Source organism: Papilio machaon, chromosome 20, assembly GCF_912999745.1.
Source record: "Papilio machaon chromosome 20, ilPapMach1.1, whole genome shotgun sequence".
NCBI lineage: Eukaryota > Metazoa > Arthropoda > Insecta > Lepidoptera > Papilionidae > Papilio > Papilio machaon.
In genome coordinates, this window is record NC_060005.1 from 2,995,771 (window position 1) to 3,006,118 (window position 10,348).

The window sequence follows — 10,348 nt, forward strand, 5'->3', positions numbered from 1 at the left end:
AAATGGGAAAAAAAACATAAAGACAATTATTAGGAGATGTCAAGTCTCGTTTAACGTTATTGTCTCAATATTTGGTTTACAGTAATAAGATTGCTATACACCAAGTATGTACCTACATATTGGAACGCATTTAAATTTCTGACAGAAATAAAAAATAAGTAAACAGTGTAAATTTTATTTTTATCATGGTATCGAAGGTGTTTTATAGTAGAATATAAACTCATTTCTTGAAACTAAATATAAAAACCATTTAAATTATAATAAAATAACAGATCAATTACAACCACCGCACGAAAACATTCCTATTACAAAACAAAAAATTACACGCATCCCAAATTACCATAATACAAATTATCCTTTAATAACCATAATTCGGTGTGAGGGCCGATTAATAAGAAAGAAAAACAACAACGCCGACCGACCGCTCACCTCTTAACACAGAAATAAAGCAAAGCGAACACGCGAGCGCGTAATAATAAAGTAAAAAAGAGAAATTAAAAAAAACCAACGCCATAATAAGAAGCAGAAAAATAAAAAAATAAAACGAGGGACACGACAACACACGGTCGCCGGGAGGCCGGGCGGCAAAAAATAAATAACCGTCGCCCGACGGCGTGCGAGGAACAAACGGACTTTAAAAATAATAAAAGGAGCGTAAATAAAAGCGTAAAAGGAACTGGCGCGGCGTGTAGACGTTGTAAATGGAGCCGCGGACAATCGAGCCCGGGAGAAATGCGCCCGGGTATTTAGTGAATGTAACCGCCGGGGAGAGGCGACCACAGCGCCCCCCAGCGACGCTAATGACCGATCGTACTCAATGACCTGATGCGTGAGGGACGGCAGCCACGGCCCAGCCACTTCCCGCGCACTACAAGCACTTCAATTAAAAACGAGTGCACAATCAATGCAGACAACCTGCCACTCGATTCAATGGAACGAATATTTTTAATTCGTCATGTTGATATACTAAAGTTCCTCTCGACTCGAACGGTCTTTAATAAGAATATCGTTATATTTGAAAGACATAATACGAGAAAACTCTTTGGTGAAGTAAAAAATCCCAGAAATCGTCAGCTATAAAAAGTTATCGTAAGTTTTGTTATCATTTTGTTATATCAAAACATTTAGAGTAAAAAAAAAACGTTATCACACCTGCATCGTGATGTGCGCTGCTTTATTACATGTTTACTTAATCTCAAGTGTATGCACACGGCTTCTTTACTTTAAAGAACTACTTAACACCAACTTAGAGCTGTCAAGTTACATATCTTTCAAAAAAATTAATGCACGCATTTAATTTCCGTACACAGAATCATATTTGAAGGAGGGAATCAATTTATATGTATGAACTGGCCGCCATCTTGATCCAGAATGACGATATAGAAATTATATAAATGAGCTAATGTTTTATCATTCACAGTAGGAGATGAAAGTTTATGAACCAGTGAAACAATACTTTTTTATGTTATTACCAAAATATTAAAAAAACAAAAGCAGTCATAAACAACATTTTTTCTGTCCATTACAAAAAACTTCTTAAATACATAATCCAGCAAAAAAATTATAACTTACGTACAATAGCATAAACGTTACCCGGAGAAAAAATATCTTCCCATAAATTATCACTGAAAAGGTCAAATTAAAATACAATAAGGAGTTTTTGAGTGGCAGCATTGTGGAGGCTCGGATGAAAGGCCCGCATGCAGCGACCGCTCGTAAGAACAAAACTCAAACAGAATGCGTTTAAACGGATATAAAAAGAAATACGTGTTCCCATTTCCAATTATTGAATACGTCTGGCCGCGTCTACCTGTGCGCTCCGTGGGCCCTCGCTCCTTCTTTTGTCCCACAATACTAAATTCCAAAGAAATGAATGAACGGAATTTGATAGCATTCTCTGCTTAGTTTTATAACCTGAGCTAAAATCTTTTTTAATTTACATCCCATTTAGGTTACTACTTTAAAAGGAAAGTGAAAGTATCACAAATATGTTATTAAAAATATGTTTTTAAAAACGATTGCTGAAAAATTATATTTTGCTAAGTTTTAAGTTCTATCAATCTTCATAAATTTTTAAATATAATTTTTTATAATAAAAACGTTCTTGGGTATGATTTTTAGCAATGCGCAATTTTGATTAGAAGCAGAAAAAAATTATGAACAAAAACGCTGTGTTTTTTGTATTATATCCGGTAAGCGGTAACTCCTTACGTGGTTTTTTGTCCCTATTTTTTCAATGTTAACAAAGCGTTCGTGGAACCGACCATAGGCCGGTGTCAAGTTTTAATTAGCGACATTACAGTACGACACGAGACCGCGCATAGTCCGGCGGCTCGGTAAACATCTAAACACCATTCGCACTTACAAAATAAACAAACAGGCGAATGTAAATATTTAAACGTTAGGATTGCCTCCTCAGTGCTTAGAATCCGCTACAGCTAATTTATGCCCAGTTTGGATCTCATTACAGCTCATAAAATCAACGACACGGTCTAAATATATCGGCCTCCACAAAGAAAACAGTGGAGGATAGCCAGTCAAACTAATATAATGTATGGGGGTTCGACGAGTCGGCTTAGTTTTCTGAGAAACATCGCTACCGCCTGACACATGCTTTGTTTTTTCAGTTAATCTTCCGGGAAAGTTATTTTATAGACTTTTTCATATTAATTTATCTTTGTATAGGTTTCTCCTATTATTTGAAATCGATCCTGTGTAAAATTAAAACAGTTTAAATAAAATTAAATCTATTTGGAATCGATGGCTTAAATAAATGCCAACAACCTCTGACTGGGTAATTTATTTACCTAATGCTGATGCTGTCCTTGTGTATATAAGCTTACATAAAATATCATCGAAAGTTGGAAAATATATAAAGCTGCAAGGTGAATGATTTGACGATATCCTGATTATGACGAAGTGGTGTTTGCATACTCCAAATGCTTTGTTTGTACAAACTGATAGGCGTTATCTAAGTACAAATGTCGGGAATTATTTTGGACCGAGCACTGACTCAAGGCACTTCACTTATCAGATTAGTTCTGATGTGCAAATCCATTTCTATATATCTACAAGATACATTTCCGTAGATAACATTTCGAATTATCATTATTATTTAACTTATTTTTAAAGATAGAAGGAAACAAACTACTACTACAAGTTATTACGAGGCGTTACAATTGTGTTACTACAATAAAAGATTATTTTCCAATCGTTCTTCATAGTATGTATAATTAAGAAAAAAATTAAACGATTAATATTTGAAAAGAACTTGCCATGTTTAATCTCAATAATCAGAAATTACGTAGGTAAAATATAAAAATCGAGCCGATCAAAACTATCTTCATAACTCTTCTTTGTAAATATTTACTGCTTTTGAAAGATTTGGACATTAACTGTTTCGTCACACAATTACACACTAATACTACATATTTTCTATATCAATTTAATATTTTAAAATGTCAACATAAAAGTTGTCCGTGAGTGTTCGGCGAGGGAAAGCTGTTATTTGAGTAGTCGGAGAGGCGGGAAGGCGTCTAGCGTTTGTTCGTAGCGGTAATTCCGACACTCAAATATTGACTAAGCGACGAGCGCCGAGTACCTAGGACGCGACACGGATTCTCAGCAAACACACGAATAGACATTTACATTAACACCCTCCCCCACCCCCCTCTGCACTCTGTCTTCCTCACCCCCAACCTTTCACAAGTCATGAAACCAATTGAAAAAACGGGTTTAATTACACATCTTTACTGATCATGGAAATTAATTATGCAATAGAATGAAAAAAAAAGTAATGTTAAGATGTTATAAACATAATAAAATAAACATAAACATAACAAAAAGATTTGTTAGTTAATAATTACTTATATTTAATGTAAGCCACCTTCATTTTTTTTATCTTATTTATTTACTTTTATACAAAAAGTAAGATAATAAAATATCTTTTATAGAAAGAAGAAGTCTTGTAATCTTACTATTATTATAAATGTGAAAGTTTAGATGAATGGATGTATGTTTGTTAGAAGGTATGTCCGGAACGGCTCAACAGATCTTGATGAAATTTGGCACAGATGTAGAACATAGGAACCACACATAGGCTACTTATTAAGTTTTTTATTCCACGCTGACGGAGTTGTGGGCAACAGCCAGTATGGACATAAAATAAAGCCATTTTTTTTAAATACAAGATGTCAAGAAGTCAGAGTTAAAATCATGTCAAGATTTTCTCTACAAAAACAAAGATTCATCTCATAATCTCTAAATTGTGTATTATTTAAGTACAAATAAATGTTATTTAAATGACTGCCATCACTTAAGCTAAATACCTTAATTTTAAATATGTTTGCAATTAACACAGATTTAGTAATGGCTTTTTAATAGTTTATGCTTTTTTTTTAAAACTCATTTTAATACACACTAATCTTCTGTGTCGAAGGGAACAAAATAAAATTCTGTATTATTGGTCGGTACAAAAAATGTACAAAAATGTTATCCAAAATACCTAATTAACAAGTTCATTTGGCGAGCTGGGCTGGCTGGAGTAACCTACAGCCTGCCTTCACGCAAAATACGCGCTTGTCGTGGAGTTATGGAAAACTTAGCCCCTACTACTAACTTAACAAGTTCATACACGGACACTGGTGGGCAGTGTTGTATGAGTTGCTTCTTCTTCCTCCATACATTCCCTACATTTAGGGCTGTCAGTGAAACCCATTTATTATTCAAATGTTTGTTGAAGCTGCCGTTACCTGTAAGGGCAGCTAAAATTGCCCGGAGTTGTGGCTTACCTATTTAAAGTAGCCTACTGGTGGTCTGGTTATTTATTTTTGGCAGTTTACTTGGTCTGTCTGCATTCAGTTGTGTTATCCCAGAGCATAATATGCATCTTATGTAGTTTTTTAATGACTAATTAGCATTTAAAAGCTTTAATAATTTTAAATTATATCTTTGCTTCAGCATTTGTTGAATGATACAAAATTTAATGTGTGATAATTAAGCAACATTAAAGATTTTCAGATCACAAAATAATAACATTTTTAACAGTGACAATTGAAATGTTTTTTCTCAATTAAAATGTATTGATAGTCTATTAAAAGTTTCACATATGTAATTGTTTTTATCTGCCAAAATTTACTACTAATTGGAAACTTTTTATAAGAATCTGTAATTGACAGCATATTATTTAGTTATATTAAACCATGAAAATAAGTGAAGAACTGGCTGATCTTAAAGTGCAATAATTCCAAATTCAAACATAAGCACAAAAGGAAAACAAATCTATCCTAGAAACTACATAAAAAATATCTTCCACATTAAATTTGCCAGAACCAACCTCGGTCGCAATAGTCCTTTGGTCGGAATGTGTAATGAGTATAACGTCATAAACAACTCCAATATCGATATATTCAATGATGGTTTGACCTCATTTAAAAACAAATTATACAAATTAGTAATAATATAACTAGTTAGTAAGAATTACACATGTGTCCGATGTAATTTGTACATGCCTTTAATTGGTATACATGTTATCTAAAATGTATCAGTGAACTTTTAATATGTTTCCATTTAATATGTATGCTGTTGGTGTGATTAAATAAATAAATAAACCTAATAACATTACAATTCAAAGTTAAAAGTCAATTGTAAATATTAGGTAAATATCTTACTAATATTGTAAATGTCAATGTTTGTCTGAAGGTATCTCCAGAACGGTTCAATGAATCTCAATTAAAGTTTGCATAGATGTAGATCATAGTCTGGAAGAACACGTAGACTACTTAATATGTTTTTTTCTATTCGGCGCGGACGGAGTTGCGGGCGACAGCTAGTTTTAAATAAGTATTGAAACTACGCATAGAAATTAAAAATGATTGAATAATATAAACTCAAATAAAATAGCAGTTGTAATGGTTAGGAGCTGCGGTTTGTTAGCCGTCGGAAAACGCGACAGATGCGTTGCGGCTTGCGGTTATTTACACTCCGTTAATACCGCTCTTATGGATAGAGATTTAAAGATCAATTTAGAACAATAATTGTAAATAAAGGCTCAAATTACAAATTAGAACACGTAAATGTATTAAACCACATTATAGCTATTTCATCACTAAAGTTAGCGAGATCATATTATTAAAATACGTTGTAGACATGTTGCATGTCTTTTTTGTAATGTATGTCAGATAAATCGGTATTTTTACTTGTGTATGTCAATGTCAGAATTTTAAAGTGACTTGAATGTTCTTATATAGTTCTAGCAAGGTTGTTTTTATTTGAAAGACATCGTCAAACTTTTTAAATTGATCTTCATATAATTTAAAGTTTTGTTAAAAACAAAGTGCAATTATTATTTGTGCGATTTATAATAGAAGGAAGGGTGAAATTCATTGGTGTGTTGTGTTGAATTGAGCAGAGTATGGTCGTTGCCGCTTACCGGATGCCTCGCGGCCGCCACGGCAGCAGCGGCTGCGGCGGCATTCATTGCGCCCGCGCTCGGATACATCCCCGCGTCAGACACACGCGGTCATCGTCTTTAAACACACAAATATAAAACAAACAGGCCACAGCACACACTACACAACACTTGATCATACACCAGTAGCACACTTTGCGTCGCGGTCAGTCACTCGCGTTTAGTTTATTTAAATCGTCAACACACAGACGTCAGCCGCACACGAAGGCTGGCAGCAAACTAACCGCCGGCGCGGGGGGACACCCGCTCTCCCCCGGTACCCAATCTCCTCGACCACCCTTCGCATACCGCTGCCATACATATTTTCTCCACTTGAATTTTTCGAAGACTATCTTTATGTTTGAAGAATACTTAAGCGAATCAGAAACGTGTACTTTGGATGGAATAGTATAATATAATTTATTTGTTGATTGGTGATAACACTGTTTTTTAATTAGATTTACCCTAATCAATCTTGATCAACTTATTGCTCGTGTTATTTTATTTGAAACCGTTCTAAAAATGTGGATTTCAATTAGTAAAGTTAATACAAGTTTATTTATTACAACCAATAAAAATGTCTCAAAGATAATTCCGAAATACATATTTTTTATCTGGGATTATAGATTTAAAAATATTATTAGGTAGGTATTTATGAAATAAAAAAGATAACATCGGAACTATGGAAACAATACGTATTGTTACATCTCTATTATGTCGGATATAAAGCAGATTTAATGCTTGATTTTCTATAAGCATTTGTTATTTCAAACTAAATATTATAAAACAAATAAAGTCCATTTTTTATAAACAAAAAAATAACATGATATATCAATTTAAGAGCTACATTATGCCCGTAAACATTTTTGCGGAAAAAACAATTTGTTAACTGAGAAGTTACATAAAGAAAAATTTTAAGCAAAAGTCCCGGAACTTCTAATATTTTAAAACTTATCAGGAATTTCGTAAAACTATATCAAAAGATTAATTAAGTTTCTTCACTTGCTGGTCTTCTTTGGGATATTGCATCACTGGTAATCTGTATTATTTCCCAACTGACAGAAGGGTTTTTCGCGTGTATGTAATCTTTGACTCATTCTTTACCTCTTCCCCTCCTTGATTTTTTCAATTACCATCTAAGTTATATCTGCAGTATAAAATAGATTTATCGATAATTTATTTAAAAATCGATGGAGCGCTGTTTTTCTATATTTGGTATCAATGTGATAAGCTATCGCGACTATGTAACAAATCTCGATGAGCAGCAATCGGCTACTAGTGTTATCTATATTTTAACATTCTTCAATAAACTTTGATGTTTATCATTTATCGTCATTAATCAGTTTTATTCATTTATTTACCTACTTATTAATTATTTTACACGTTCGTTGGTTGACAAGGAGCTGCATAACCTAAAATTTTAATCACTGATGATAATAAACGAGCAGATGCCTGCTGTTAAATCATCTCTGATCATCGTTAACGAATAAACGTCCAAAACCAAATAAAGAAAAATTTAGCAGGAAGCTTTACTGATATATTCGCGTTCAACCAAGATATCATTGATTCTAATCACATAACGAGTAATTAAAAATTAAAGTCATCATCATCAGCTCACTATACGTCCCCACTGAGGCGCTCGGAGTTAGGGATGACTACCCCAAGTTAGGGATGATTAGGCCATAGTTAACCACGCTGACCAAGTGCGGTTCGGTTGACTTCACACATATCATTCAATTTCTTCTCAGATATGTGCAGGTTGCATTACGATGTTTACCTTCACCGTAAGAACGTCGGAGAAAAAATAAATAAAAATAATAAATAAATAAGAATAGGAGAAAACTTTTAACCTCAAAGGCCGGTCCATACTGTGGGAACTAGTGTTAGGAATAAAAAATATAAACATGTCTCATGAATACGTAATTACAAACAAAATTACTAATAATTTGCGGTTAAATTTTGAAGATCGGAGTACGTACTACTAATTGCAGGCGATGTGTGCTGTTTAAAAAACAACCGGTAAATTCATTTATGAAAAGCTGTTACTTTAGCGGCTCTGCGCCACTTGGCTACCGTTTGCACGTATCTCGTGATTCACGTCGCATCTCCTGGCGTCGACCAACTTGCGACGATAAAAAAACAACTCTGCCGACGGACGCCTGTACACTTTTTGTTTTGCGTTCTACAGTTTTTTTCAACGATGGGCTTTTTTAATTTATTTTTGAGACCCTGCAGCCGTTTTGCTCGAGGCCCACAATATGTCGCCTACGGAAGTTAATAATAACCTTATAACAATGCATATGGCATAGGATTTTTTTGTCTTTTGTTTTTGAAGTCATGTGTTATGTCAATACCATGTTATCCTATTGATTATTGGTTGATGAAATTGTTGCCATAATTTAAATTAATAAAAGGCAGGTAAATTATGATAAGTAATTTGGTACGATAACTTCCTGTTGAAATGGGTCAATTTCTAAACATTCTCAGATTGACAACACTACTAAAATTAATGGAATGAAAAAATTACAGTTTCGGTACAAGTGATGTTATGTAATAAAAGAAAGGTATATATATTTAACGTTTCATTATATTATATAAACAATTCTTCGAAATACAGCAACGCTGAGCAGATGAGGTTAACAAAATGTTTTTAAATTGGCGAGGTCCCGTAGCGACGCGCTCCGTACAGATAAGCAATAATTAATTAGGCGGGAAACCACGCTTAATCGGCTGCCGTTATTTCGCGCCCATTATAATTATTGTTCTCACTTCATAACCGTTATATGACCTGCTGATTAATTCGTTATTTAACTCTATAACTTTTTTTAATGTCACAAATGATAATCGGTAAATATTTTGATAGATAGTGGGGCAGTTGTCTTAAGATAATATTAAGTATGTACATACATATTTTATTATAAAAAATATTTTCTTGAATCATTCAATTCCAAATTATTCCTATATCTATTTGAGAGGAGTATCAAAATTGTAATTAACACAAAAAGAGAATTTTAGCAGCAAAAAGAGGAAAAAAAACGTATGCAAACTTTTTTTTTACTGTTAACTTTTTCGTATAAATTACTAGCACGGTTAAGAACGCAACTTTAAAATTGAACGCAGCGAAATTACATTTCAGTAATTCAAGTGACGCCACGCCATCCGATTTCCGGTGACAAAGGACAATAAAACCATGCTATATTTAGACTTTAAGAAAATTATATTTTCATCGTAAGTGTTAATACAAGTGTATTAGATAAGTGTTAAGTGTATATAATACGCGAATAATACATACAATCGTGCCTTTTACAAAACATTTGCTGTAAAATCGGCAGTGAAATGGAGAGGAAGCGAGTCAATAAAACATGTTAATCGAACATAATAATATTATCTGTAGCATTACAAGGCGAGTCGCGACCCCAGCGCCGCCCCACGCACCGGACGAACTTAGTAAACAAAACACACCGTATAATTAACCGGCGCGAACGATTAGTTGTATAACCTGCCATTGTTGTGCGCAAAAAGTGATCGTTTGAAAAAGTCACCTCAGTTCCCAGAAGGCCAGTGCTTCGACTTGCATTTAGGGCATCGAAACTCGGTTCAATTTTGAAAACCCGGGTTTTCGGGTCTAAGAGTATCAAAACCCGGGTAGACCGGTTTTTTCTAGCATTTCGATCTTTCCATTGAAATTTTTTTAAATACACTAATCTGCGTTTATATATCGATTTCCTACAATGAATACAAAATGTAAAGGAAAATAAAATGACAATTTCTCGCAGGTCTTGGTCTGGCGCTGGCAAATTTTCAAGAGGTATATATATATTTTTTGGTTGTGCGTTTAATCAGATTAACAATTTCGTTTAGCATTTCATCACCTGTAGGCCGATAAAAACAGTTTTATCT

General features: G+C 33.9%; 1 protein-coding gene across 1 annotated transcript in view; it reads right to left on the minus strand.

Moving 5' to 3' along the window:
- Positions 1–6,704, minus strand: part of LOC106710059 (protein groucho) — a 52,282-nt gene extending 45,578 nt beyond the window's left edge. Inside the window, exon 1 of the mRNA XM_045682756.1 lies at positions 6,431–6,704. Coding sequence (XP_045538712.1) covers positions 6,431–6,499 — 69 coding nt within the window. The 5' untranslated portion in view covers positions 6,500–6,704. The remainder of the gene's footprint in view (positions 1–6,430) is intronic.
- Between the last annotated feature and the right edge of the window lie 3,644 nt (positions 6,705–10,348).